This window comes from Petaurus breviceps, unplaced genomic scaffold (genome assembly GCF_028583685.1).
Source record: "Petaurus breviceps papuanus isolate PSGF00001 unplaced genomic scaffold, PetGlider_PUasm1.0 37, whole genome shotgun sequence".
Taxonomy (NCBI): domain Eukaryota; kingdom Metazoa; phylum Chordata; class Mammalia; order Diprotodontia; family Petauridae; genus Petaurus; species Petaurus breviceps.
Window position 1 is genome coordinate 74,427,216 of NW_027186296.1, and position 27,746 is coordinate 74,454,961.

General features: G+C 40.0%; 1 protein-coding gene and 1 long non-coding RNA gene across 3 annotated transcripts in view; one reads left to right on the forward strand and one right to left on the reverse strand.

Annotated features, from left to right (window-relative positions):
- Nucleotides 1–867: 867 nt before the first annotated feature.
- Nucleotides 868–27,746, forward strand: part of FSD2 (fibronectin type III and SPRY domain containing 2) — a 68,244-nt gene continuing 41,365 nt past the window's right edge. Inside the window, exons 1-4 of the mRNA XM_069098724.1 lie at nt 868–1,059; nt 9,545–10,262; nt 10,343–10,438; nt 19,893–20,123. Of these exons, the coding sequence (XP_068954825.1) occupies nt 9,600–10,262; nt 10,343–10,438; nt 19,893–20,123 (990 nt within the window). The 5' untranslated portion in view covers nt 868–1,059; nt 9,545–9,599. The remainder of the gene's footprint in view (nt 1,060–9,544; nt 10,263–10,342; nt 10,439–19,892; nt 20,124–27,746) is intronic.
- Nucleotides 24,370–27,372, reverse strand: LOC138168623 (uncharacterized). Of its 2 annotated transcripts, XR_011170162.1 has the most exons (5): nt 27,313–27,372; nt 26,949–26,993; nt 26,122–26,177; nt 25,222–25,501; nt 24,370–24,714 (listed from the first exon to the last, which is right to left on the reverse strand). It is a non-coding gene; the product is annotated as an uncharacterized lncRNA (long non-coding RNA). The 2 variants fall into 2 exon arrangements; XR_011170161.1 differs by lacking the exon at nt 27,313–27,372 and having other exon boundaries at nt 26,949–27,287.

Consider the following 27,746-nt stretch of genomic DNA (forward strand, 5'->3'; position numbering starts at 1 on the left):
GCATAGTTCGAGATCACAGCAGGGTGTGCTCTCAGGGAACTAAGATTAACCCAAGCTTCTATGAAATATTGCTCTAGAAAAGCTCAGAACTTGAGCGGCTAGGTAGCAGCAATGAATAGAGCACTGGATCTGGAGTCAGGAGGACCTGAGTTCAAATCCAACCTCAGACACTTAACACTTATTAGCCATGTGACCTTGGGTAATTTAACTTAACCCCAATTGCCCTGCCTTCCCCCCTACAAACAAAAAAAAATTTTTAAGTTAGAAAAGTTCAGAACTACCTCCACCACCTTAGGATTTCATATGGCTCATCTAGCCTAGAATTTAATCCATTGAGGGGTCCCTACCCTATCTGGCACCCCTACCCATACCTTCTACCCCTATCCTTAATCTTAACCCCAAGCTCTACTAGCTGAGGCCTTTGGAAGCTGCCCTGGAATCCTAAAACACCATCAATATTTGTGCCAAACTCTAGGTACCCCTCAAGAGCTCCTGCTACTCTGCTGCTCTCAGTACTACCTAGAAAAGAGTTAGGCTATGGGATCACTTATGAATCTGATGGATGGACTGAAGGATTAGAGCTATATTCAGTGTGGCTCCTTTCCTATGTGGCATAGTGATGGTGTTAGGCATCCCTCCTCATTAACCCACAGAGTCTGTCTTCCACAGATTTCCAGTCTTTAGCCAGCAATTGAGAGAATTGGGTTAAGTATGCTTTGTAAGATGAAACGCATAAGAATTATACAGGGGGCTTGAAGCACTTGGTTCCACACCATGATTTCCAATTAGCTTTGTAACATGTGACAGTCTCCCTGGTGACACCTGAGGAGTGTGAAACTGCAGGACAGCTGGGCCCGGTCTATATTTGTTTCCTTTGCTCATGGTTGGCATGTTACTATTTGGGGGAAGGAGCAATCTAGAATTACTCCAATATCGTTTTCCTAGGCTACTCTCAGAAAGCTGGCACTGAAAGACTGAAGATGAATTCATTTTTTTTCTTTGCAGAAATTTGGTGTCATCTGAGTTAAAAGAAGAATTTATGGATTCTTAAGTTAGAAGGCAAGTTTATATATAGTCATAGTCACTTGTTTCTAAACCATGTTGGATTATTAAAAACCCTTACTTCAGCATGCTGCATTGTAATGTGTATGTCCTTGTAGACTAAGCAAACCATTTGATCCAAAGACTTTCTCTTATGTGAAAAAAACAAGCATCATGGCTAATTGAAGGTGTTTTATGTAGGTATAATTTAATGGCAATAAATGGCATAAATCATTTTTAATACTTTTTAAAATCAGTAATGATAAGTTCCCATGTTATAAGTAGGATATTTTCTCTATGCTAATGAAAGTTTTTGGAAGTGGTGAGAAGACAGTGTTTAAGCAACATATTTTAGTCTATCCTAAGTACAATGACCAACTTAACATCCTAATGGTTTCTATAACTTAGTATATTTCTAATATTTATCCATGCTTTTATTGATGCATTTTATATATGTATATATTTTATCACCAAATTTGTGTATCTATGTCAGCAATCCAGATTTTAATTGTTATGCTAATTTCAGAAAATATTCTCCTAGCTTTCCTCCTAGGAAAGCTTCTCTTTCTCTTCTCCTCTTCTCTTCTTCCTCACTTCCTCACTCTTCTTCCTCACTAACTTAAGCCCTAGGAAGTAATCTGGTTGTATAGTCAAGTTGTTTTGAAGGACCACTGAAGATTAGAGCTCTAATTAATAACAATAGATCATATATTTGTGTGTATATGTGTGTATATACATATATACACATACATCTATGTTTATGTATACATATATGTGTATATGTTTATTTATATATATTTATACTTATACACACAGAAAGAGATAACAGGGTATACTAAGTAGAATGCTAGACTAAGGGTCAGGAAGAATTGAGTTAAAATAACTTCACGGAAGATACTATGTGACCCTGACTTTTTTTTCTTTTTTTGGGGGGGGGGAAGGTAGGGCAATTGGGGTTAAGTGACTTGCCCAAGGTCACACAGCTAGTAAGTGTTACCTATCTGAGGTTGGATTTGAACTCAGGTCCTCCTGACTCCAGGTTCAGTGCTCTATTCACTGTACCACCTCGCTACCCCGTGACTCTGACTTCTTGTACTATCAGTTTACTCAAATGTAAAATGGATAATAGTACTTCTTTGGGCAGTAGTGAAGATCAAATGAGATTTATTGCAATGCACCTTGTAAACTGTAGAGTACTGTCAGTGTTAGATAGAATAAGCCTTTTTGTATAATGCTTTGTAGTTTGCAAAGTACATTTCTCACAACCATTCTGAATGACAACAAATAAGGGCATCTTCATTTTATATGAGGAAAATGGGGTTTAAGAGAACTTATATACCTTTAAAATTATTATACTAAAGCTGGGATTCAAACTCAGGTATTGGAATCAGGTATGTATTTGAATTAGTTCTTTTCATCCCATTTATGCTGCCTTTCATGTACTACTCAATACCTAATATTTTTTCTCTTATTTTTAAATTCTAGACTTAATAACTGTCAACAAAAACTTTCATCCAAAGGAAACATAAAGTGATTGTACATAAAATCACAAACTTCAAATCATATTTGTTAAAAAATGTATATTAACATGAATAAAAACATGCTATTTACTTTCACTTCCCCTTCTAATCTCTTTTTCTTCTATATATTTTTGGAAGTTTTATTGCTCTTCTACTATTATTTTTACATAGCCATAGTCAGAACTGTTGTTTTGCTTTAGGAGGTCTAAGGGCAGTTTGGTTTTTCTTCCTGTATATTGCTACCTATTCTATATCCCTCAATTCACACCTCCACCAGCAGCAAGTATAACCATGTGCTTGTTTTTCCATGGCCCTGCCAATGCTAAATTTTCTTGATTTTACCTTTCTTTGCCATCTTAACATAGGAGACACCTCACAGCTATTGTCGTTTGTATTTCTCTGATGTCTGGAAAGTTTGGCCAGTTTTTTCTGTGAAATTGTCAGTATTTATGAAGACATTTCTAATTAAACCAATAAAATGCAGACTCACAGAAATGTATTTTCTGAGACAAGTGGAAATAATTCTTTTTTATTTGGCACTTTTTGCGGGCTGCACTGTGAAGTGAGATTGAACTGTTATTAAGGAACAGAGTAAAGACTAGGAAAGAAAATTGATGGCAATGCACGGACCAGAGCTGCCTATAGCTGAGTCTCATTGCTTCTTTAGCACAAATCTTTGGTGCCTTTGGAATGTTTGCTTTAAGAGTTTTTCTTAGTTTTATGGGCACAAGTAGAGTAAATTTAGTAGATCAAAAAGTATTCAGTCTTTAATGCCTTATAGATGCAGAATGCCATAGGGGTTACAAGTTCCAAAATTAGTCAGGAAGAGGTAAGTTCAAATACTGTCTCTGCTATTTACTGTGTGACCACGATCCTTATTCTCTTTGAGCCTCAATTTTCTTATCTGCAAAATGGGGATACTAATACTTGTCTCTCCAGGTTGTTGTAAGGTACTAGTGACAAAATGCTTTATAAACTTTAGAGTGCTATATAAACATCAGTTATAATAATTATTATCATTACACATTTCTCTTCCTCATCTTCTTCCCTCCCTCTGAGATGACTTTTCATCTACTCTATCTGTATCTTAAATATACACAGTTGTTCACATGTTGTCTCTCCCATTAAGAATGTAATCTCCTCGAGGGCATGGACAGTAGATTTGTCTTTCTTGTTTCCCCAGGATTTAGCACAGTATAAGTGTTAGCACACAGTAAGTGCTTAATGCTTATTGACTGACCAGCTGATTGTAACTTTAGAGCACCTTCCAGAATTCCCTGGGTTGAGTTAAATCTTTGGCCAGGTGGGATTTCCATGACTTGAATGTCAGTAGGCTGTGGCCATCATGGACTAATTCTCAGTTGTTCCTTGGAGTATTTTCTAGGTTCCTGGATTTTGTTACACTAATGTTTGTAGACCATGACACATAAGAGTCCAGGGCCTCACTTGTAGGTCACGGTCAGCCATGGTCTAACTATCTTTTTGCTTTCAAGCTGCAAAGATATTTGTTATCTCTTGTTCGTCCTCAGCTTCCTCATCAGTAAGACCAGAAGAGTTAGGCTGGATGACCCTTCCAGCTTTCAAGTTCTCTACGTCTCTGTGGTTCAAGGGGAAGATTGTAACAGATTAATCATTGTTGTGGGATGAGAGGCAGTGCCCATGTTTGGGGGATTGTTTTGACTTTCAGCACCTTGTCTTATTATCAACTATTATCAGAACACTTAAGGGTGACATATATCAGGCCCTACCCTACCCTCAAGCCAGCCCTAGCTTTTTATATGTTATTTCATCAGTGTAGAAGACACCTAAAGAGGCAGGCTTTCCACTTTTCCACAGGGCAAAGAGTACAGGATTTGGAATGCAAGGACCCCTGTTAGAATCCTATCTTCACTACTTAGGCAAATCTTTAATCCTCACTGGGTTGCAGTTTCTTTGCTTGTAGAATGGATGGGTTGGACTTTTATGATTTCTAAACTCCCTTCCCCCTCTGCATCAATGAACCCAGGGAGGAAATTTCCTCTGTCAAAGCAGAAAAGCAATTCATCTATGGCTTGTTTTTAAAAGTTGCCCTGGACACCAAAAGGTTAACTGACTTATCCATGGTCAGAGTTAATATATGTCGGAGGTAGGACTTGAACCCAAGTCTTACTTCCTTCACTTTTGGCCCCCTGTGCATCATATCACATGGGCTCTCAACCAGGACTGTGCTAGAATTGGATGGGACCACTCCAGCAGGATTGTTAAGTTTTCTGTGTGAGGATTTACATCTCAGAAGCTGGCAAAAGCTACAAATTGCCTATCAGCTTGATTTATTGTTTTGTTGATTTTCTACACTTAAGAAAGTGTAAATAGTACAGATTAAACTAAAGAGTATGTCATGCCTACTTCCCTCCACGCTTCCCCCCCCAGCTTATTGTTAAACTTTTAAGCATATCTCTGCTTTCAACCCAAATTAAATCATTCAAATCTTTAAATGTGACTTACATAAACATTTAAGCCATTTAAGCTTTTAGCTCTGCTGAGTGACAACAGATCATTCCAGAGTCTTGGTGCCAATGAATTTTAGGTTTCCACAGGGACAATTGAGAGGCCAGTGTTCTGTCCATTTCAAGTGCCCAAGGCAGAAATAGTACCATGGTTGTAATTAACTCTGTACCTCACTCCCATTATCAGATGTATGTGACAAGTGGCAGACCCAGAAGGGTAGCATGAGCAACAGGAAAGAGATAAAATATTTGGCAACTATTGTAGTGAGAATGAAGCTGGTTTTTTCCTCTTATTTTTCAATGCCCTAAGTGTAGATACCAATTTCGCTCAATTTAATATTTTTTTCTTTTAATTTCTTTATTTTGTGACTCAGAAAAATAAAAAGGTTTCTTCAGTGCTGGGGACTACATCATCTTTTTCTTTGCATCCTCCACGGTGCCTAGGAAAGGGGACCTTGAATACAACAAGTGGTCAACTCTCTGACTATATAAGATTCAGAACAATTGCTGAGCTGAACTGATAGAAAATTTCCTGTGCCACTGAATGAAATCATAGGTACAGACCAAAACAACAACAACAAAATTAACTAAAACTATTGCTATGCATCCATCACTGTGAACACCCATGATTGCCCTGCATTTTATGTTTAGAAAATGTGGATTGGGGATGGCTAGGTGGTGCAGTGAATAGAGCACTGGCCCTGGAGTCAGGAGAACCTGAGTTCAAATCTAGCTTAAGACACTTAACACACACACACACACACACACACACACACACACACATACAAACTAGCTGTGTGACCTTGGGCAAGTCACTTAACCCCAAATGCCCTACTTCCCCTCTCAAAAAAAAAAAAGAAAGTGTGGATCATGGGACTGATTGTTAGGTTGACTTTAGGAAATAGCTGGGAACTTTTGTGAAAACTGCAAATATCAGCTTTCTTTCTTGTCTGATATCATTCAGAGTGAGAATAGACCTTAGAGCTCTTCTCTTCAAACTCTCTCATTCTTCAAACAATAAAACTGAGGCCTGAGTGGCTTGCCAATAGCAGAGGCTGGGCTCAAACTGAGGTCTTTGCTTTCTGGCCTGTATCATACTATTTCTGTATCATGAAAGTGGGACATAGAATATGAAACTGCTAGGTTTCCTGATCAGTGTAGTAAGGCTTCCTTTCTATAAAACCAATGATTGAATTTCAGTCTGAAATCATCTTCTAGATTGTTTTCTTACTTTCCAGAAATTTTCCCTGCCTTTCTCAGGATCTTTTGAACTTTCAGTGACATTCACTATATTAATTCCAAATAATTAACATAACAGACCACTTCCAGTCCAACCCAACAAGCATTTAACGAGCACTTCTGTATGAAGGCACATCTGTTATGTGCAAGGCAGCTAGGTGGTTCAGTGGATGGAGTGCTCTGCTTGAATCCAGGAAGATGAGTTCAAATCCTGCTTCAGACACTTATTAGCTCTATGACTCTCCCCAAGTCATTGTTTCAGCCTCAGTTTTCTTATCTGCAAGTTGGGGATAATATTAGCAGCTATCTCACAGGATTGTTGTGAGGATCAAATAAGATAATAGGTGAAGCACTTTGTAAACCTCAAAGTTCTATATAAATCCTGGTTATTACTGTTACTATTATGATGATGTTGGGGTATACAAAAACAAAAAAAAATTTAAAACACCTCAACTTCAAGGAAGTTTGCATTCTATCAGGAGGTTACAACTCATTGATAGATCAATATAGAGTACTAACAAATAGAAGACTCAGGAAAGGCTTCTTCAGAAAGGAATGCATTCTAGGCATGGGGAACAGCCCATGCAAAGGCATGGAGAGGGGAGATGGAATGACAAGTTTGAGTCACAGCAAGCAGACTAGTTTGGCCAGACTGTAGAGTAAGTGAACGGGAATGATGGGAAGTAAAATTAAAAAAAGGTACCCCAGGGGGCAGGTTTCAAAGTCATTTAAATGCTAAGCATAAGTTTGTATTTTATACTAAAAGAAAGAGACACTGAAAGTTCTTGAGCAGAGTGACATGGTCGGTCACATGTACTTAAGGAAGATTATTTTGGCAACTGTGGAGTTTGGATCAGAAAGAGAAGATGGGATGCTGTGAATCCATTTCTGCTTCTGTTAGCTTTCACACTCCCTCTTATCTTGAAGTGTTTGTTAATGAATTGGGAAAGAATATCTTTTATCACTTCAAGGGTTTATTTTTTTTTTCCAAACCTTGCTCCAAAACAAGTTCTCCTTCATGATTTCAAAGATTTGTATTGGTACATTTTCTCCTCAAGGCCTTAATTCAAAGCTACAAAGTTTTATCATCATCATTATCAGAAGACATTCTACAAATATATCTCCAGGCCAAAACTATCAACAAACTCCTTGTTATCTTTGAATTTTTAGCAGAATTCTAGGCAGAGGAAACATTAAAAACAACAGCTTTTGATAGACTGCCAAAGCACACCATTCACTGGCACAGTCTTTTAGAACTCAGGGTCTCATAATTAGAGACATATCGTATCTGTGATGACTGACTTTGATAGACTTGGTTCATCTCAGCAATGCAAGGCTGTAAGACAACTCCAAAGGACTCATGTTGGAAAAGACTATCCACACCCAGAGAAAGAACTACAGAGTTTGTATGCAGATTGAAGCAAAGTAGTTGCCCTCTCTCTTTTTCGTTTCATTTTGTTTTTTCTTCCTTGTTATTGATTCCATTGGTTATAATTCTTCTTTACAACTTGACTAATGTTTAATGTGAAGGTATATGTAGAACCTCTATCGGATCGCATGCTGCCAAAGGAAGGGCGGGGGAGAAAATTTGGAACTCAAAAACTCAAAAAGAAAAAATAAAGTATATATATATATATGTATATATATGTGTATATATATATGTATATATATACACATACATCCAAAAGTATATCTCTGTATGTTTGTGTGTATTATATATATGTACACACACATATATACACAGACTCTCTTTCTATGGACATATATACAATATACATGTATATATAATAAATACATATATGTATATTACACTTACATAAATGTATACATAATATACATATATGTATACACACATATATCTTATACATTCATTTTTGTAGTTTGTATGCACACATATATGTATGGACATATATACACTTATTACTTTGGAGTTCTGTTGGTCTAGCCATTTCTTTGGTCTGTGCATGGAGGATCAATTTACATAAAGTATTGGACTAGGTAAAAAAAAAAAAAAGAACTCAGGGTCTCAATGAGGCTTTGGGGCAGGCCTTTTGAGGACAAAGATATTACCAGGCACATCTCACTTCTTCAAGGTGAGCTTCTGCGTTGTCCAACAATGCTATTCTTGAACAAGTCTGGAGTTTCTGCAGAAGTTCAGACATACAAAAATTAGGTTGGAACCAGTTGAAAAGGTTGCCCATTTTTGGGTGTATGATCTCTGCAAACTGTAGGTAAATGTATGACACCTTTGAAAGGTCAATGATGATAAAACAATCTTCCAGACACCCACAATTTTTTTTCATAGAATCCTGCAGCACGAGCACATTGGAGAACAAAATGTCCTTATTCTGCTTTAATTTCTAGCACCCATCATACTAGAGCTGGGTGACCAGGCCCAAAGGGATCAGTTTCATCAGTATGTATAGTCAGGGGATAAATTATGTTCAGAAATGAGTCTCTTGAAAATCAAGATATTTTACAGTTTCTTGGTTTGCTGTGTATGTTCAGAAAGGAGGTTTTGACATTTCAAAGTGAGATATAGCATTTGAATACGCACTGGAGTGAATTTCTAAAAGTCAGTCAGTGGTATTTGCTTATAAAAATCTTATGCTTTGTCAGTGAGCATCATTCCAGACTTGAGCATTGACTAATTTTTAAGTTGAAAACTACCTATAAAATATAGACTTGGTCAGGGCTTGGCAAATTCTGATCCCCTAGCAATTTCATCATGGTGCCCTAGCATTTTTGGTGCAATCTTGCTTAAAACACAGTTCTACGGTGCTAGAAAATAAGATTTCCTCCTAAGAACTTTGAGGCCATCTGATTTTTTATTAGGACCCACTATAGGTAGCTGACTCTTTTCTTATTAATTGTGTAAAGGTAAACAATCAGTCCATAAACTTTAAGGCCATACTATGTACCAGGTACCCACTGTAGGGATGCAAAGAGAGACAAAAACACTCTCCTTGGGGAGGCTAGGTGGTTCAGTGAATAGAGCATTGGCCTTGAATCAGGAGGACTTGAGTTCAAATCCAGCCTCAGACACTTGATACACTTACTAGCCGTGTGACTTTGGGCAAGTCATTTAACCCCAACTGCCCTCCAAAAAGCAAAAAACCAAACAAAAACACCACCCTCCTTGCTCTCAAGGAACAAACATTCTAATGGGGATGATCACAAATTATCTGTAAAATCCATCAGAAATTTGGAACAAGTGGATTCCAGACAAATTAAAATTTTGTCTTCTTTACCCTCCAGCACCAGGAAAATCTCCACCGTTTATCTGGAAAGGCCATGAAGAGCTGCTGCTACCATGGAGGAAAGAACCGACAGGGCTCCTTTGTATAGTCGCGACTCAGTCCCTAGTCCTCCTACCGACCAGGGCTTCAACTTTTATCACATGGATCTCTACGACTCTGAAGACAGACCGAAAATCTTTCCGGAAGAAAACATTCGAATGAGAGGAGAAATAGCAAAAGAACCAAAGAGAGGTGAAAGGGTCCCAGAGTTAAGCTCGACCACCCACGATGCTCAGAAGGACGTGGAAGAGCTAGCCCAGTACTACGGGCTCGAAGGCGATCAAGACCTTGAGGAGGAGATTGAGGTAGGGAGCGTGCTTCGGCCTGGGGTTTCAGAATACCAGTCAGCTCCTTGTCTCAGACCCCACACCATACCAAGGAGGGAAGAGAAAGACTGGCAGTATCTAGGGGAAGAGGCAGATGAGGAGGACGACAGATTCCCCGCGTGGGGCCCTCGAGGTCAATACCAGGAATTACGAGAAGCCTACAGGTACACTCGGGGTCGCTCCAGCGAGGAATATGAGTGCTACGTCATACCAGAAGAGGAGGATGAGGAAGAAGCCCCCGATGTTTTCTGTGTCACTTGCAAAATTCCAATCAGAGCTTTTGACAATCTTTTTGGCGAGCACAAGGAGCATGAGGTGACCCAGCTTAACACCGCAGCGGAAAATGCCCGGGTAAGTAAGACACCTCTTTTTCCTCCTATTTCTATTTAAAGAGCATTCCAGTCACCACTCATAACCCTTTTGTTTGACAGGAAGAAATTCATAAAAACATGTTCAAATTGGAAGAACAGATTATTCAAATGGAAAACTTTGCAAGTCATTTGGAGGAAGTTTTCATTACTATAGAGGTAAGAGAGCATTTTTTTCATTGACCCACCAATAGGTGCTTTTTCTTTTTAATTTTTTTTAAAGCAATTGGGGTTAAGTAACTTGCTCAAGGTTACATAGCCGGTTATTTTTTGTGTGGGTGCCAAGTATCTGAGGCCAGAACCCATCCTGGGTCTCCCAGAACCGGGGCCTGCTTTCTTACTCACTGGGCCACCTGGCTCCCCCCATAGTGCTTTTTCAAAATCAATAATTGGTGGGTTAATAGTCATGAAGTGGTATGTATGCTCAACACAGATCTGATTGTAATAGTCTTACAGGAATTCAATTTCTAAACTCCCTTCCCCCACTGCATCAATGAACCCAGGGAGGAAACTTCCTCCATCAATGCAGAAAAGCAATTCATCTATGGTTTGTTTTTAAAAGTTGCCCCGGACACTCAGAGGTTAACTGACTTATCCATGTCAGAGGCAGGACTTGAACCCAAGTCTAAGAATACAATTCTTAGGGAATTCAAAGAAACTGCAGCTCCTCTTTCCCCAATGCAGTCTGGAGTTCATGGCATGGGGATTGTAGATCATACAGTTAAGCCCTAAAAGCCATCCAGTACAGCTCCCTCATTTTACAGATGAGGAAACTGAGGCCAAAGGAGGTTAAGTGATTTGCTCAGGGTCACACAGGTAGTAAGCATCAGAGGCAGGCCCAGGTTCTCTATTGCTGGAGTCTGTGTTCTTCAGTATTGAACTGGGGAAGAGGAAGAATCAAGCCTCTGGAATTGCTTTGAAGGTGACAGAAGTGACTTTTCCATGTTCCCCTCCGCCACATACTGAAATTAAGTTCCACCTATTTACTATTGTTCATTGTCCTTTGTCATAAAACTAGCATATGTGCTGTCCCCACTCTAGGGTGAAAGTGGTCATGAAAGTGCTTCCTGGTTATAGATGATAGAGCTACTTAAGATTGTTGAGCTAGATGACTGCACTCCCACAATGCAATGGATAGAAGCAACAAGTGATAGTGCCCTGTCATAGATGTTTAGCTGGGCAGGACCTTCGAGCACATCTAGTCTCATTCTCTCAGTTTACATATGGAGAAACTGAGGGCTGTCTCTTGAAAAGCTCAGTTATATTTCCATTATTACTTCCTAGAACTAGTTATTGGGGGAGGGAGGGGGAGGGGAGGGCAGGAACACGTACTGAGAGACGATATCTGTGTTTTGGCTACATGAATCATACAGAAGACGCCACCCACTTGTAGTTCCAGGGACTTATCTGTGCTTCTGAGGCATCTATCATATTACCCTGCTATCTGTATACGCCTGACATTTAACAGCTGTCAGTGAGGGAAAATGCTGGCCACTCAGCAATTTCACCAAACTTTTACTGGAGGAGGAGAGCGCAGGCTGACAAACTGCTAAAGAGTATGACTCCATAAGGGTCTAATTCACTATTTTCACTTGAAATATCCCCACCACATGGCAAAACACATTAAATATATTAATGAACCATTGTTTTTTAGGCACACCAGGATCCACCATTAAGAACTTTCCATTCCTATATTGCATTGGGTTTCTTAATCAGCAGAGCTGCAACTGGGACTGGGTGACCAGAGATTTGCCCTGGGACACCAAAATTATTAGGGCACAAAGTATAGTTGCTATAGCAACTAATTCCCTCTCCCATTCCACCGAATTTTTCTTAATGAGTCTTAAATTATTTGCATAATTATAAGTTATAAAATTGATTTGAGAGCTTTCCTGCTGCCTACCCTGGACATGCTATGGCCCCAGGGGATAAAACAATTAGTTACAGCACTATGCACCAACAAAAACTGGTAATAACAAGTAACAGTGCAGGGTGCTGTGAGGAAACAGAAACATAAGGTAGGTTACCATCATTGAAGAAACATTTTATCTATAACCTTTTTTTTTTTTTTTTTGCTTTTTTGGAGGCGGGAAGGCAGGGCAATTGGGGTTGTGACTTGCCCAAGGTCACACAGCTAGTAAGTGTTAAGCATCTGAGGGCAGATTTGAACTCAGGTCCTCCTGACTCCAGGCCAGTGCTCTACTCACTGCTTCACCTAGCCACCCCCAAAGAAACATTTTATCTAATTGGATAGACAAAACATAAGCCAACAGTGCAGGACTGAACATGATTAAGTACAAAATTGTGTGGTAACTGTTAATAGTCAATCTCCTAGTATAGATACTCCCAGAGATCTGCCAGCATACTTGTAATAGAGTGCCATACGCATTCAGAGAAGGCAGGGGATAGAGAGAGTAGAAATCAGTGAGGACTGGAAGGGGTAAGGAAGACTTAATGATGGGGGAACATGGGTTGGGCTTTGAAGGATTGAACTCAGAGAGAAGAGAGGATGTTCTAGAACGGAGGTGGGGAACCTGCTGAGTGGAGGATGGGCCAGAGTGAGGAGACAATTATGTCAGGAAGACCCACCAGTAAGCTGTTGCAATAGACAACAGACAGATGTTAGGTGATGAAATCCTGTACCAGGGTGGTGGCTGTGTCATAGGAGAGAAGGGGGCATATATGAGAGATGGTACAGAGGGCTTGGCAATATATTGGATATGAAAAGTGAGAGAAAGTGAGGAATCAGCTTAGATTTCCATAGGATAATAAGGACACTGGTTTAACGAGATCTGAGATTGATTTATAATGGGAAATAAATTTGGATGGGTAGGGACTACCTATCCAGACTTTGGAGGGCCATGCCAGGTTTAGATTTAATGTGAAATAGCTGTTAGGGGGATTGGGAGGGGTCATGGGGAGGAAGGGAGGGAATTGGGGGGAAGTGTAGTGCATCCTAACACGTCTACAGTCTTCTTTCATAGCACAGCTGAGGCTCATAAAGCAGGATGTGAAAGTCTGGCTTTGAGCTCTCCAGCTCCAAAGGGTAGTGACATGCTGTAGGAAACTGAGTGAAGCAAACTGGCCTTTGGCTGCCCACACCTGGTACGAGGCCCTTCTGTTTATCTCTTCAATGACAGCCTGTTATTTCTGGTCAAACCCTAATTAAGCTTTCACTGGGTCAGACACAGTTGTGGTCATTTAATTTGTTGGGCTGCAGCATGCAGGCCTACTTTACCTCAGTCCTTCTCAGGAATGATCTACATGCCTGATTACAAACTCACATTGTTGTTACACTTGACAGATAAACTGACTGTTCTCACTCTTGGACTTTGGTAATATCTAATTGGTGGCTCTGTGGGACTTATAAACGTGTCCCTCTCTTCTTCAGTGAATGACCTTCCTATTCCAAAGGGCTGGTCCCAGGCTGAGGCCATGTACAAGAGGACTCAGTGTAGTATGGAGAAATAACTAGACTGGGAATCATATTCTAGTCCTAGTCTGCCATTAATTAGCCATATGACTTTGGGTAAATGACTGTATCACTCTGGGCCTTAGTTCCCTCCCACCCCAGCATTTATATAACCTTACATTTTGAAAAATGCTTTATACATCTTATTCAATTTTAACAGCTCTGAGGCAGTTATTATTATCTCTATTTTACAGATGATAAAATTGAGGCTGTAAGAGGTTAAGGGACTTATCAAGGGTGAACTAGCTACTACCGTGTTTCCCCGATAATAAGACCTACCCCGAAAATAAGCCCTATTGAGATTGCTACTGTATATGCTACATTACAGTACCCTCTGTATGCACCGTCCCCCCCTTCCCCCCCCCATGAAATGCACGCCGCGCTCCGAGCTGCATCCAATCAGAGCTGCAGCAGTGAGCGCGTCATCCTGTTCTTCCCCAGTGATTTGCTTGCTGGCGCCATTGAGAGCAGTGCCGCGGAGGAGAGCTGAGGCAGGACAACATAAGCCCTCCCCTGAAAATAAGCCCTCTGGTGTTTTTCTTTCCAAAAAAAAATAATAAGACAGTGTCTTATTACCGGGGAAACACGGTAAGTGTGGGGCAAGATTCGAACTTGAGTCTTCTTTAGTTTTTCCAAGTCTAACACTCTCCCATGTTATGCTATGTAGCTACTGCCTGGTGGCTTTCCCATCAGTGAAATAAGGAGAGTGCATGAGGTTTTCTGTAAGGCCTGTTTCAGATCTAAAATTATTATTTTTAATAGTATTTTATTTTTTCCAATTACATATAAAGACAATTTTTAACATTCATTTAAAAAATTGAGTCTTTTTTTTAGTTTTTAAAAAAATAGATTATATAAACTAAACTTCAAAGATTTCAGGGCAGAAATAAAATGACTGGATTTCCCAATGAGAGATTGACCTAATCTGACCTTGATAGTGTTCAAGGTCATATAGTAGAGAAAACACTGTGAACATATTTGTAAGAGTTGGGTTCTAGTCCAGATTTTGCTGATAAAGTGACTCAATGGCCTTGGTCAAATCCCTTAACCTGAATAAGCTTCAGCCTCCATTGATGGAAAGAACCTCAACTCAGGGAGGTTAGTTCCTCCTTCCCAATGGGAAATATGCAAACATGGTCATAGCAATCCCAAAATGTATTTGGCTACTATTAATATATTACATTTGTATGATCCTTTATATTTTGCAAGTGCTTTCATATACATCCCATTTAATCCTCAGAACAACCTCGTGGTATAGACAAGGCCCATATAATACTGTCCTTTTAGTATTTCTCACATGCAATTCTCTATATTCCCATTTTTGAGCATTGGTACTGCTGGCTTCCCCCATTCCTGGAATACTCTCTCTCCTTGTCTCCATCTCTCAGAGTTACATGCTTCCTTCAGATTTAGCACAGATGCCAACTACCTCCTGCTGGAAGCCTTTCCTGCTACTAGTGCCTTCCCTTCTGACATTAACTTCCATCTACTCCGTAATATCTTGCACGTACCAATTTACATTCATGTTGTCTCTCCCCATTAGAACGTGAGCTCCCTGAAGGCAGGGGCTACTTTTGTCTTTGCATTTGTGGCTGACACAGAGTAGATGCTTAATAAATGATTGATTTATTAATAATACTAATAGATGACTTCATATAGCATTTGAAAGTTTGCAAAACAATTTGCATACATTTTCTTATTTGATCATGATCACCCATCATTATCTCTACTTATGAACAAAATGAGACTCGAAAAGCCCAATTGACTTATTTAATAAAATGACAAGCTAAAGATACAGAGAAAAAAAGCAAACAGCTCCTTCCCTCAAGGACCCTATAGTCAGTTGGGAGAAACAACATGTACACATGCCGTGTTTCCCCGATAATAAGACACTGTCTTATTATATTTTTTGGACAGAAAAACACCAGAGGGCTTATTTTCAGGGGAGGGCTTATTTTAATGAACATTGACAGCAATTTTAATAAACAGGTAAATGTGAACAAAAAAAATGTACCTTTATTTAATAATCAAATCACTGGGGAAGAACAGGATGACATGCTCACTGTTGCAGCTCTGATTGGATGCAGCTCGGAGTGCAGTGTGCGTTTTGGGGGGGGGACGGTGCATACAGAGGGTAATAGCGCAGGGGATCACCTTCACTACAGTAGCAATCTCAATAGGGCTTATTTTCGGGGGAGGGCTTATTTTAGAGGAATCTCACACAGTAAGGGGAGGGCTTATTTTCGGGATAGGTCTTATTATCGGGGAAACACGGTATGTAATGGGAATGTAAATTTTTAAGATCTTACCTGCCTCTAGGCTAAAGTGCACCTGGAGCCTGGGGTGGGAGGCTTGTTTTTCAGTAGATACTTTTTGATTGGCCAGTGGGTCAATAAGGTTGTTACATTCTCTGAGCCAGGAGAAGGTTATATAAGCCATGACGTGAGGCTTTGTTTTGGGGCTCACTTTGAGAAGTGTTCTGTGATTTGATCAGATGAAACTCTGGGAAGCCATTGTTGAGAGTACCCTGGCTTAGAAAACCCAGATGTTGAAACCCAGATGTTGATTTGGTATGGATGTAATGGTTGGACAGTTTGGAAACTGTCTACTTGATCTGTTTCTCTGTCTTGATAATTCTGTCTGTATATTCTGAAGTTCAGGGTGCTGACCTTTTTCCCCTGAACTAGGTAAATGATACATATTTGACTGATTAAAGTAAGCTTGTTAACCCATTTTGAGTTGCTTTCCTTTATCAAAGCAGATCCAAGAACCTGTGTTGGCAGACACCCTGGGGACGCTGGGGTGCTTGCCACTACAACATATAAGTAGATTCAATATATATACAAAGTAAGCACAAGAGCAGTTGAGAGGCAGGAATCACTAGAAGCTCCTGGATAAGGTAGCACTTGAATAAAGCTCTTAAGGAATTTGAATTCTAAGAGGTAAGTGCATGCATCAGGTGCAGAGCCTAGAGATGAAATGTCACATGTGAAGGACAATAAGTGACAGTTGGACATTTCATAGTACACAGGATAGGTAATAATGTGTAATGAGTCTGGAAAAATAGGTTGGAGGCTGATTGTGAAAGGCCTTGAATGCCAAACAAATGAGTTTGTATTTGATCGTAGAGGTTAATGGGGAATCACTGGGGCTTCTGGAGCAGAGGGATGATATGTATTCAGATCAGTACTCTAGAAATATCACTTGGACAGGTGTATGAAGTACAGATGGGCAAGGGGGAGACTGGGAACCAATTTAAAAGCTCTAGGAATTGGCCAGCAAGGGTATATATGCTAGTGAATGTTCAGCAAATGACTGAAGGAGGAAGGAATACACATATCACTTATTTTTAAGTTTAATTTGTCTTACTAATATTTTTCCCAGAACTTTCCTAAGTCGAGACAATCAACAAAATAATCAACCAAGCCCAGATGTGTAGTTGGCCAATTTCCTAGGTGTAAATACTCACACTGAAAATTTAATAGTCAGTTCTAGCACATTCCTGAAGCCAGGCAAAAGCGGATGAGAGCCTGAACTAGAGGAGTTGTTATGGGAGAATGAGAGATGTCATGGCGGTAGAATTAACAAGGTTGGCTATGTGGGCAAGGACAAGATGCAATTTAAAAATGACTCTAAGGTTGTGACTGGAAGGATAGTGGTACCCTAGTCGGAAATGGAAAAATTACTGGAGGGCTGTAGAGGGGAAAGAAAGAACTCTGTTTTAGATCATAAAGCATTCTGTTTTAGGCATTGTTCATTCTGAGTTGCATCACTTGGAAATGGCTACTAGGAACTTGTTTCTAGGATAAAATACACACTCTTTGGCTTTTAAAACTCTTCAAACTCCTGTCTCCAAGGCTCTCTACAATCTTTCTCTCCCTCCTATTCATCCAATCTTATCTCTCAAATTGCTCCTCAATGAAGACTTTCCTCTCCAGACAACCTAGTCTGTTTGCTGCCCTCCGAATCAATCATAAGCAGATTCACCTCGGAGTCTTTGTTCATGTTATTTCCTCTGACTGTAATTCCCTTCTCCTTGCCCCCAACTTAGCCAGAGCCTACCTATTCTTCAAGACTCAGATCATTTTCCACCCTTTCCATGAGGCCTTTGCTTATTACTACAACCTACTGTGAGCTATCTCTCCCTTTTCCCATGGTAGTGCCATAAGATTAGGACTTCATTTATGTGCTGCCTTATGCAGGATTACAAATGTATCGTAATTGTTAGTCTCATTTTTTCAATGAGATCATACACTCATTAGGTGCAGCGATTGTCCTCTGTTGTAGCATTTCTGCCCCTAGCACAGCACTGTTGGTAAATGTGTGTTCATTGATGCAAATGATAGAAAATGTACTATCAGGAAACATTAAAGGGCCCCCCTTCTGACTCTAAGATTTTACAATTATTTCTCTAACTCCCTGTAAGCATGTGAAAGAGCATTGGACACCCTTTCTTCATTCCTACAGCGGATGAAATTATAGGAAATACATTTCAACAGTCAAATGTGAGATTGGAAGTTAGATAGCTCTATGAATAAATGTAAGGTTTTTTTTAATAGATTATATAAACTACACTTCAAAGATTTCAGGGCAGAAATGAAGTGATTGTGTTTCCCAATGAGAGATTGACAGAATCTGACTTTGATAGTCTTCAAGGTCATATAGTGGAGAAAACACTCATCTTATTTGTAAGAGCTGGGTTCTAGTCCTGATTTTGCTGATAATGTGACTGGACAGCCTTGGTCAAGTCCCTTAACCTGAATAAGCCTCAGCATCCACTGAGAATAGAAACTAGGTTAAATGCTTTCAGTTGTTGTTTAGTAATATCTAAATCTTTGTGACCCTATTTGGAGTTTTCTTGGCAAAGATACTGGAGTGGTTTGCTGTGTCCTTCTCTAGCTCCTTTTACACATGAGGAGACTGAGGCAAACAGGGTTAAGTGACTTGCCCAGAGTCACATAGCTAGTTAGTGTCTGAGGCTGGATTTGCACTCAGGTAGATGAATCTTCCTGACCATAGGCCTGGCACTCTATCCACTATGCCACCTAGTTGCCTATTTCGGTCGTTAAGTTATATAATACTTGTTTTATTTTGGCTCTGGAATGTTCAGAAAGTGGGTTGGGTTCATGATCTTGCCCACCCTCCCACCTATCTCGCCAACCTTCCTACTCTTCCTGCCACCACTAGAAACCTAGATAGGATCATTGGTTTTGGAGTCTAAAGATCTGAGTTTTTATTCTGGCTCTGCCACTTACTACTTTGTGACTTTAGATAAATTGCTTAACCTTTCTATACTTGGTTTCTTCATCTGTGAAATATAGAGGATGAAATGGATGATATCTAAGGAAGGAAGGAAATATTTGTTAAGCACCTACTGTGCTAAGTGCTTTGCAAATATCTCATTTAGTCCTCACAATAGCCCTGAGATGGAGGTATTATTATTATCACCATTTTACAGTTGAGGAAACTGAGGCAGACAGAAGTTAACTTACATGCCCAGGATCACACAGCTAGTAAGCATCTGGGTCAATTTTAAACTCAGGTCTTCCTGATTCCAGGCCCAGAGCTATGTCCACCATGCTGCTGAGCTGCCCCTAAGCATATCCATCTCCAGATCACAGGCATTTTCACTGACTGTCCCCCGCTTCATGCCTTACACAGGAAGCCTTTTCCAATATGCTTTAATTAAAATGCTTTCTCTCAGTTAATTATTTCCATTTATCCAGTCTATAACTTGTTTGTATGTCGTTGTTTGCATGTTGTCTCTCCTAGTAAACTGTCAGCTCCTTTAGAGCAAGGACTATCTTTTGCCATTCTTTGTATCTTTTACACTTAGCACAATACCTGGAGTAAGTGCTTAATGAATGTTTATTGGCTTATTATGACCAAGAATGAAAAGACCTTTGTTCTAGTTCTGGGTCTTCCACTAATCAACATTGTTATCAAAGACAAACCACTTAACTTTATGAGCTTTAGTTTTCCTTTCCTATATACGGAGGCTTTGAATTAGTTTATCTTAAAATCCCTTTTATCTCTAAATTCAACAACTGAACATTTCAAGGTGCTTAACTATATAACATGACTGAAAATGTTATGACGCGCTCATGTAAACTAAAATAACTTGTCTCAACTTTCTTACAGGAGAATTTTGGAAGACAGGAGCAGAACTTTGAGTTGCATTATAATGAGATATTAGAAATTCTTGCTCAGAAATATGAAGAAAAAATGCAAGCTTTAGGGGAAAAGAAGAGAGAGAAAATAGAAGCATTGTATGGACAGCTGGTCAGTTGTGGTGAAAACCTTGACACTTGTAAGGAACTGATGGAAACAATTGAGGAGATCTGCCATGAGGAGAAGGTTGAATTCATAAAGGTAAGCGATGATACAGAAGAAAAGTATTAACTGGGATAGATTTTGGTTCTTCCAGACTAGAATAATCCCAGTTAACTGAGGATGCAGAATGGCTTGATGCCTTTGAGTATTTACAGTGAGTGACATTATCACTTTCCAAGGGTAAGGGGCCCTAACCTGCAGGGTAGGTGTACATACTGGCTGATTCACCCAACTTGGGAGAACCAGCAAAGTTGACAGGATGGCTATCAAATAATAATTTACTGGGTCTATGACCTCATCCACATGGGCACTCCCTACAGTGGTATAAATTGCAAACCATCGATGCCTTCTTACTTTGTACAATTTGGATCTGCATCCCTCCATAGATTCTCTAAAGTAAGTCTAGATATCTAATATTTTGGACGTCTTCTTCAATTGATAGTACAGTTAGTTATTTATTACAAATAATCTCTAATGGTAAAACATTTTCCTAGAGTTCTCTTGGTACTCCCTGGAGATCCAGAACCATGAAACCACAAGGTTTTTCGGAGTGGATGACAGTGTATACTTTTCCTAGTTTCTATTTACTTCCTCCCTCCACCTCCATTTTCTTATTTTTTTCTTGTTTGGAGCGGGGAAGGTAGGGAAATTGGGGTTAAGTGACTTGCCCAAGGTCACATGGCTAGTAAGTGTTAAGTGTCTGAGGCTGGATTTGAACTCAGGTCCTCTTGCTTCTAACTCCATAAAGTTATTGAATTAATATTTATGAGCTCCTATTATAGATAAGGCCCTATGCTAATCACTTATATTGAAGTTTATTGAATTTAAAGGTGTGTGAAGTTTCTATAATAAAGACTCCTCTTCACAGGATGACAGTGATATAAGGAGAGAGGCGGAGGGCCTATGTCCGCAGCCCATGGAGTATTTGGATTCCTTTATAGGGTTTCCCCATCTGCTCATATAAAGTGTGTTTAGTGTCCATCAATATAGATCAGTAGTATCGAACTCAAGTGGAAACTGGGGCCACTAAACCATAGAGAAGGATCTGTGCAGGTCACATGTTGACTTAGAAAAATATTAATATCAGTGTTTTATTGTATTTGTATTATTGGTTTGTTTTTTTTAAAGCAATTGGGGTTAAGTAACTTGCCCAAGGTTACACGGCCAGGTTTTTTGTGTGGGTGTTAAGTATTTGAGGCTGGAACCGATTCCGGGTCCTCCCGACTCTGGGGCCGGAGCTCTTACTCACTGCGCCACCTGGCCACCCTGATTTGTATTATTGTTAAAGATTTCCCAATTACATTTTATTTACTTACTTGGAAGTGTTGTGGCCCTCGTGTCTGACACCTCTGGTGTAGATAACCCTTTTAAATCCCAAGAGGTTGGTCAAGAGTGGAGGGGTAAGCCAGCAGCCTGAGCTGTCACATCTTAAAAAGCAGCAGATGTCCCCTGGCAGCTATCAGAACAACTACTGCCATGGATCTTTCCTGGCTGCTACAACCATACACTCCAGACTCTAGAGTATTCTGTTTTCTATTTTCTTCTTTTTGCCGCTGGACCATCCCTTCGGTGCTGGTGGACTGGTTGTCATCAGAGACATTGGTGTCACTACATCTATCTTGCCATTTAATGCTCAGGACTGGACTTTGTGATGTAGCAATATAAGCTTTCTTGATAAGATTTAGGACTAGGCCTCTTCATCCTTGCACTGGCTTTAGGATGAATGACCTAACCTTGCCTTCCATGTGCTTACATTGTCCATGGGGAAATGTAAGCTTTGGTGACCTAGACTAGTAACCATAAGGCTGTGTAATAATCCTCAGTTGATCTCATCACTTGGCTGACTCCAGTCTAACAGTATGGTGCCAGGGATGAGCATGGCTAAAAGAACCAATATGTATTCCTTCCCAGATATGTGTTACCTGCTTTACAACGATAGCTGTTAGTTGTCAAATTTCTTGATCTCAGGACCATTTTACTCTCTTAAAAATTATTGAGGACCCCAAAGAACTTTTATTTATGTGGATTATATATCTACCAATGTTTACCATTAAAATAACTCAGTATTATGATGAAAATAGTCTTGACCTCATAGGCCCACTGAAAGGGTCCTGGAACACCCATATCTGAGTCAGTTTCAGTTTGACAGGCCTTCGAAGGAGTTCGGAGGACCATATGTTCGGAGCAGAAAGGGAATTTGGCGATCTTCTAGGCCAGTCCCACCATTTTCTTTTTATATATGAGGAGACTGAGGCACAGAGAGGTTCATAACTTGCCCAAGATCATGCAAGTAGGAAGAGGTAGAACTGGGAGCCAAGCCCAGGTTCTCTGGCTCTGAATCCAGCACCCATCCCACCACTGATCACTTCATCCTGGTTGGATGACTCTTTAGGACTGCCCACCAGTCTGTGATGGTGTCTGTTCAGCCGTGCTTACCATCTTTAGTTGTGGGAGCTTCTCTTCCCCTCCCCACTGAACAGTTGCCAGGCTCTCCTGTTGATTCCCACTTTCATGTAGATCACTCAGCTTCTTCCAGAGTTGCTGTCATAATCATCCCTTTGGTGCTGGCACATTGCCTGGGGTCCAGGACACTGGTGGCACCAACCTCTGCTGCCATTTAGTGTTCAAGAGCACTTTGAGGTGTGGCAGTAAGAGGATGGAGAGTACTGAGTGGGATCAGGAGGCAAGAGAACCGGCTTCTAGTCCTCGGATTTAATTCACTATATGACTTTAATCTGTCTTACCTGCCTCGTTTGTAAAATAGAGAAAATAGTATTTTTTTTTCTTGCTTATCTCACAACATGGTATGGCAGATGGCACTTGATTTTTGGAGTCAGGATAGATCTGGGTTCAAGCCTAACCTCTGACACATACTGGCTATGCCACCTTGGGCAAGTTACTTAACTCTAAGGCAGTTCTTAGCCCTTAACCTTGTGTGTGTGTGTATGTGTGTGTGTGAAGGACTCCTTTGGAAATCTGGTGAAACCAGATTTTTTCCAAGGTCACTCTTTTCAGAATAATTTTTAAAAAAATTCACAATGGAAGAAAATGCTGAATTTTGGTTACAGTTTATAATAAAGATTAATCCCCCCCCATAAGTTGATAGATTCCCCCCTCCCATGAAATCTATTCATGAACCAGACTGTGTACCCAAGGGTAAGAATCCCTGGTCTATGACTGTAAGCTGCAGAGGAGATGCTGACCTGCACTTACTGGTAAAAGGAGTTTCCTGGTATTGATGAAATAACAAGTCCCACCCTTAGCCTACCCACCCCACAAAGGGTAGTAAGAGGAATATATAAGAGAGTAGATGTAAAAACAGTTTATAAATCATTAAACACAGCGCAAGAACAACATGGCCATGTAACCCATTTATACTTTTGTTGCTGCTCAAGGTCAAAGAGGCCGTATCTGTGACAGGTGCTCCAGAGATCCACAGACATGGTCAGGGAAGAGGTTAGACACCACCAGGGACTCCAGTTCAAGAGTCCAGAGACAGGATGTGTTGACCTTAAGTCACTTCCCCATTCTTTTGTTAATCCCTACATCATTAAAGCATGCACTGCCTGTGTTACCAGTGAAAATCTGTGGCTCTTGATGGGGCTTCCCTGGTGTGTTAGCCCAGTCATTTGGGGGATTAATAAAGTCCATAGCTCAAGGAGTATTTTTAGTACACATACTTCAGGAGCCTATAGGAAGTAACTAGGAAGTAACTCCTAGAAGGTCATAAAAGACTGAGAAGCTTGGAATAAATGCTCAGACCTTCCTTCCCTAGACCCTCTAGAACCAGAAGTGAAGTGACTGATTCAAATAGAGACTATTTCTGTGCCACCATCCCCTTTGGCCCAGGAATAAATCATGGGACAATCAAATTGAAAGCTATGAGTAAATTAGATAACTGAAATAAAAATAGAAGGCAAGAGTAGAAGAGGACTATGGCAGAGGTGATCCATCCAGGCCTATCCATCATTTTATAGGCTAGATTCAGAGACAGGGAATGTATTGTCTAGAATCTCATGGATAGTGAGTGGTGGAGACCCTGTCCAGCATTCTTTGCTTTATATTATACTCCCTCTTTAAGACTGAATTTCTTCTCTGATCACTAATTTTACATGTCTTGTTATTCTGATATATATATATATAAAACCAATAGCTTGAATCACCCTACAAAGAAGCCTCAAAAAACTAAGCATAATTAATAATGATGATTATAACGGTGATAAAAAAAAACAGCAACAACTGACATTTACATAGCACTTTAAAGTTTGCAAAACGTTTTATTTACATTATTTCATTTTATCTTCACAGCAGCCCAGTCCGGCAAGTGCTATGGATGTTGTTATCCCCATTTAACATATGAGGAAACTGAGGCTGAGGTGTTGCTCAGGGTCACAAAGATGGTGAATGAGTGTCTGGGCGAGGGATTTGAACTGAGGTCTTTCTAACTTCCAAGTCCTTGGGAGATGCTTCATCCACTATGTCACAAAGGAAGAAGGCTAATTCTTCAGTTAGGAGCCAGGAAACACTATTATCTGTCTAGCCAAGTAGTTCACAGGGTTCATAGTTGTGAATTCTTCCTAGTGACAAGGAGAACCCCCAGCTGATGAGAGGTAATACAGCTCTGAAGAGCCTGGAATGTATATTTATAGGTTAGTAAACCTCTAATTGAGAAGTAAAGCCTTGCTACCTGGGAAACTTTTTTCTACTTTGCAATTATATCACCTATTACCCGTGGCTGAGATTTTATTTGTCCCCTGAGGATGGGGTCACATCAAGCATTCTGTTTTATTCTCTTGCTCATTTTTCCCAACAGTTCACCTAAATAGTAGAATGTTCAGGAATGTTCCGAAACATACATAAGGAAACCCCCTAGTGACCGATTAATGATCCCATCAGCCTTCCCCATCCAGAGGCACCATTTTCTTTGGCAGGTGCCCCTTTGGGGGAAATAATAGGTATTTTCAAGCACAGCATTTGGTCCTCTTAATCTGAGCTGCCTCGTGACCCCCATGCGTGGGTGCTTTTCCGCATAGCACAGCAGTGGCTCAGGATTTGGACAGAGAGGGGGAAAGTTCACATGCCAACATCCTCCTACTTTCATTGTCAAGCCACCTTGGGGCCCTTCTATCCTTCTCACCATTTGATATCATGCCTCTTCCCTTTGCTTCCTTCTCTCAAGGCCAATCCCTATGTTTTCCTTGGTTTAGCTCAGGCAGCACTGCAGTCATTCCCCTTTGCAGCCTTCCCTGGGTGTAAAGCAGCAGATGTGAACAGCCCAAATTGTTTTTAACAGCTGATACAACCTGAGAAGTATAATTGCAGTAATCTCCAAAGTAGCTGGGGTAGACAATTCTTTTCATTGCAGAGCAGGGACCAGCTTTGAGCACTCAACTTGTTTCATGGTGTTAAGCCTTCTACTAAAAGAAGGAAAAAACCCAAAAAATTAACACACAAACGAAAAATGCTCCCTAATGCCCCATTCCAGGAGAAAGAGAAGCTTAATGTTTTATTTGCTTCCAGATTTCAGGAAGTTTCCTCAATTTGTCCTAGGTGGTTTATTTTCTTTCAAGGAATGTGACTTTGCTCCAATTGTGTTTTCTCCGGGACTCATCTGGGCTCTTCAGTAAGGCTTAAAGGTAAATAAAGGCTTAAGGGTAAAATAAATAAAGGAACTAAATAAATAAATAAATAATGACTAAAAGCTTAAGGGTAAATAGTGTCTGTTATTGTAACCAGTGGTCAATTGCCTTCTTGAATCAAGATCCTAAAAAATTGACTAGTGGACTTGGCATACCCCAATATTGAGGCTTCTAATAAGAATTAAAACGAACAGTGGACAGCCTAGGGATGAGTAAAGATACAAGGCAAATTCTTTATTCAAGTTTTCAATAGGGCAAAATGTAATTAATGTCCGTTAGAATCCTTACTCAACATCACCAATGAAGCAGTATTTCTGAGAGGCAGGATGGCATAGTGGATAAAGTGCTGGATGTGGAGACAGGAAGAGTCAGGTTCAATTCCTACCTTAGAAACTTACCAGTTGTGTGACCCTAGGTAAGTCACTTCATCTCCTCTCTGACTCAGTTTCATCATCTATAAAATGAAGTAGCAGGATTTTATGGACTCTAATGTCCTTCTAAATCTTTAGCCCTACATGAAACCCCAAATGATATTTCAAGCATATATCAGCTATATATCAGGCAAAGATGTTGGGCCATTTATTCATTATTATTATTATTTATTATTTATTATTATTATTATTGTTCATTCTACCTAAGCCTTCCAAATCTGCTTGCAAGCTACTTCAATTTCCGCAAAACTTTGCTATTAATATAATTAATCACCAAATTATAGCCTGTTGTTACAAATGGTTTGCAGTTTTCATAGCACCTGAAGGGAGTGCATTAACAGCCCATTTTTCATTTTCCTTAGCTCAAATTAGAAAACCAAAATTGCTTAAATTTAGCTTTGCCTAAACTGGGCTGTCACTTGCTAGAATAATGAGTAGCTGCTTATATCCTCAAATAAGTTTAAGCTACTTCTGGCAGCTTTGTTTTTTTGGGGACAGGGAAGGCATTTTGTTCATCACAGTACCTTGCCTATAGTTGGCACTCAATAAACATTTGTTGAATTTAATGGAATATTTCTCCTGAAGAGATGGATTTTTCCATTTTGGAATGTGGGGCAAGGTTCAAAGTACATGGCTAGGGAAGTAATAGGAAAGACAACCCTCAAATCAATTTTAAGGACTATTTCAGTTGAGAAGAGAATGAAATAAAAGGTCACAAGGTGTCAAAGACCTTTGAGATACTGAGGAGGCTGCACTGGGAGCACTGGGTGGGTTTGGGTTAGGAAAGAGCTTACCTGGGTTATGGCCACTGGGAAGAAGGAACCACCCTTGAGAGTTTCCTATTTTTAATGAATAAATTTCATAAAAAATTTAAAATTAAAATTTTAGTCAATAAAAACATGCCTTCCCCTCAATTAAAAATGAAATTAAAAAACCAAAAATTCTATTAATTAATATTCTTGTTAATTAGGTGCTGAGAGTCACCCTGGTAGAATGGATAAAAAGTGAGCCTGTGACTTAGAAAGACCTGAGCATAAGACGGGCCTCTACCATAAGACCCTGGGGAAATCACTCAACCTCTTAGGACTCTAAAATAACTCTCTAAAACTCTAAATAGCAAAAAAAGGGTCCACCCTCATTGGTCCACTCATTCCTCACCTGAGTGTTCCTTATACCACTGCAATCACAAAACCAGTCCTACTTGCCTAATTCTAACTAAACCCGGATGCTTTTATCCTACTAGAGGAATGTAGATGTTATCAACATCCTCTCATTTCAGTGCTTTTGGACCAAGACCAAGTCACTCCACCCTAGTTAAAGCTCTGGTTTCTCCAAAGGACCTTGCACATGAGGTATCCAACAAATATCTGCTATGGAAGGATTTATTCAGAATTAGAAACCACAATGAGATTGGTAGATACAGAGGGGAACAAGAAGGGATTAGAAATCATTTCTCTCCAGAAGGGAATGTAGTTTAGAGCCCCTCTTTTTCATCTCTCAGTCAGATATAGGAGTGCTGCTTGCATCAAACCAAGTATAAGGTAAACTTGGTGTTACTTTCTACTTAGTCTTGGCATCAACTGATTTTTGCC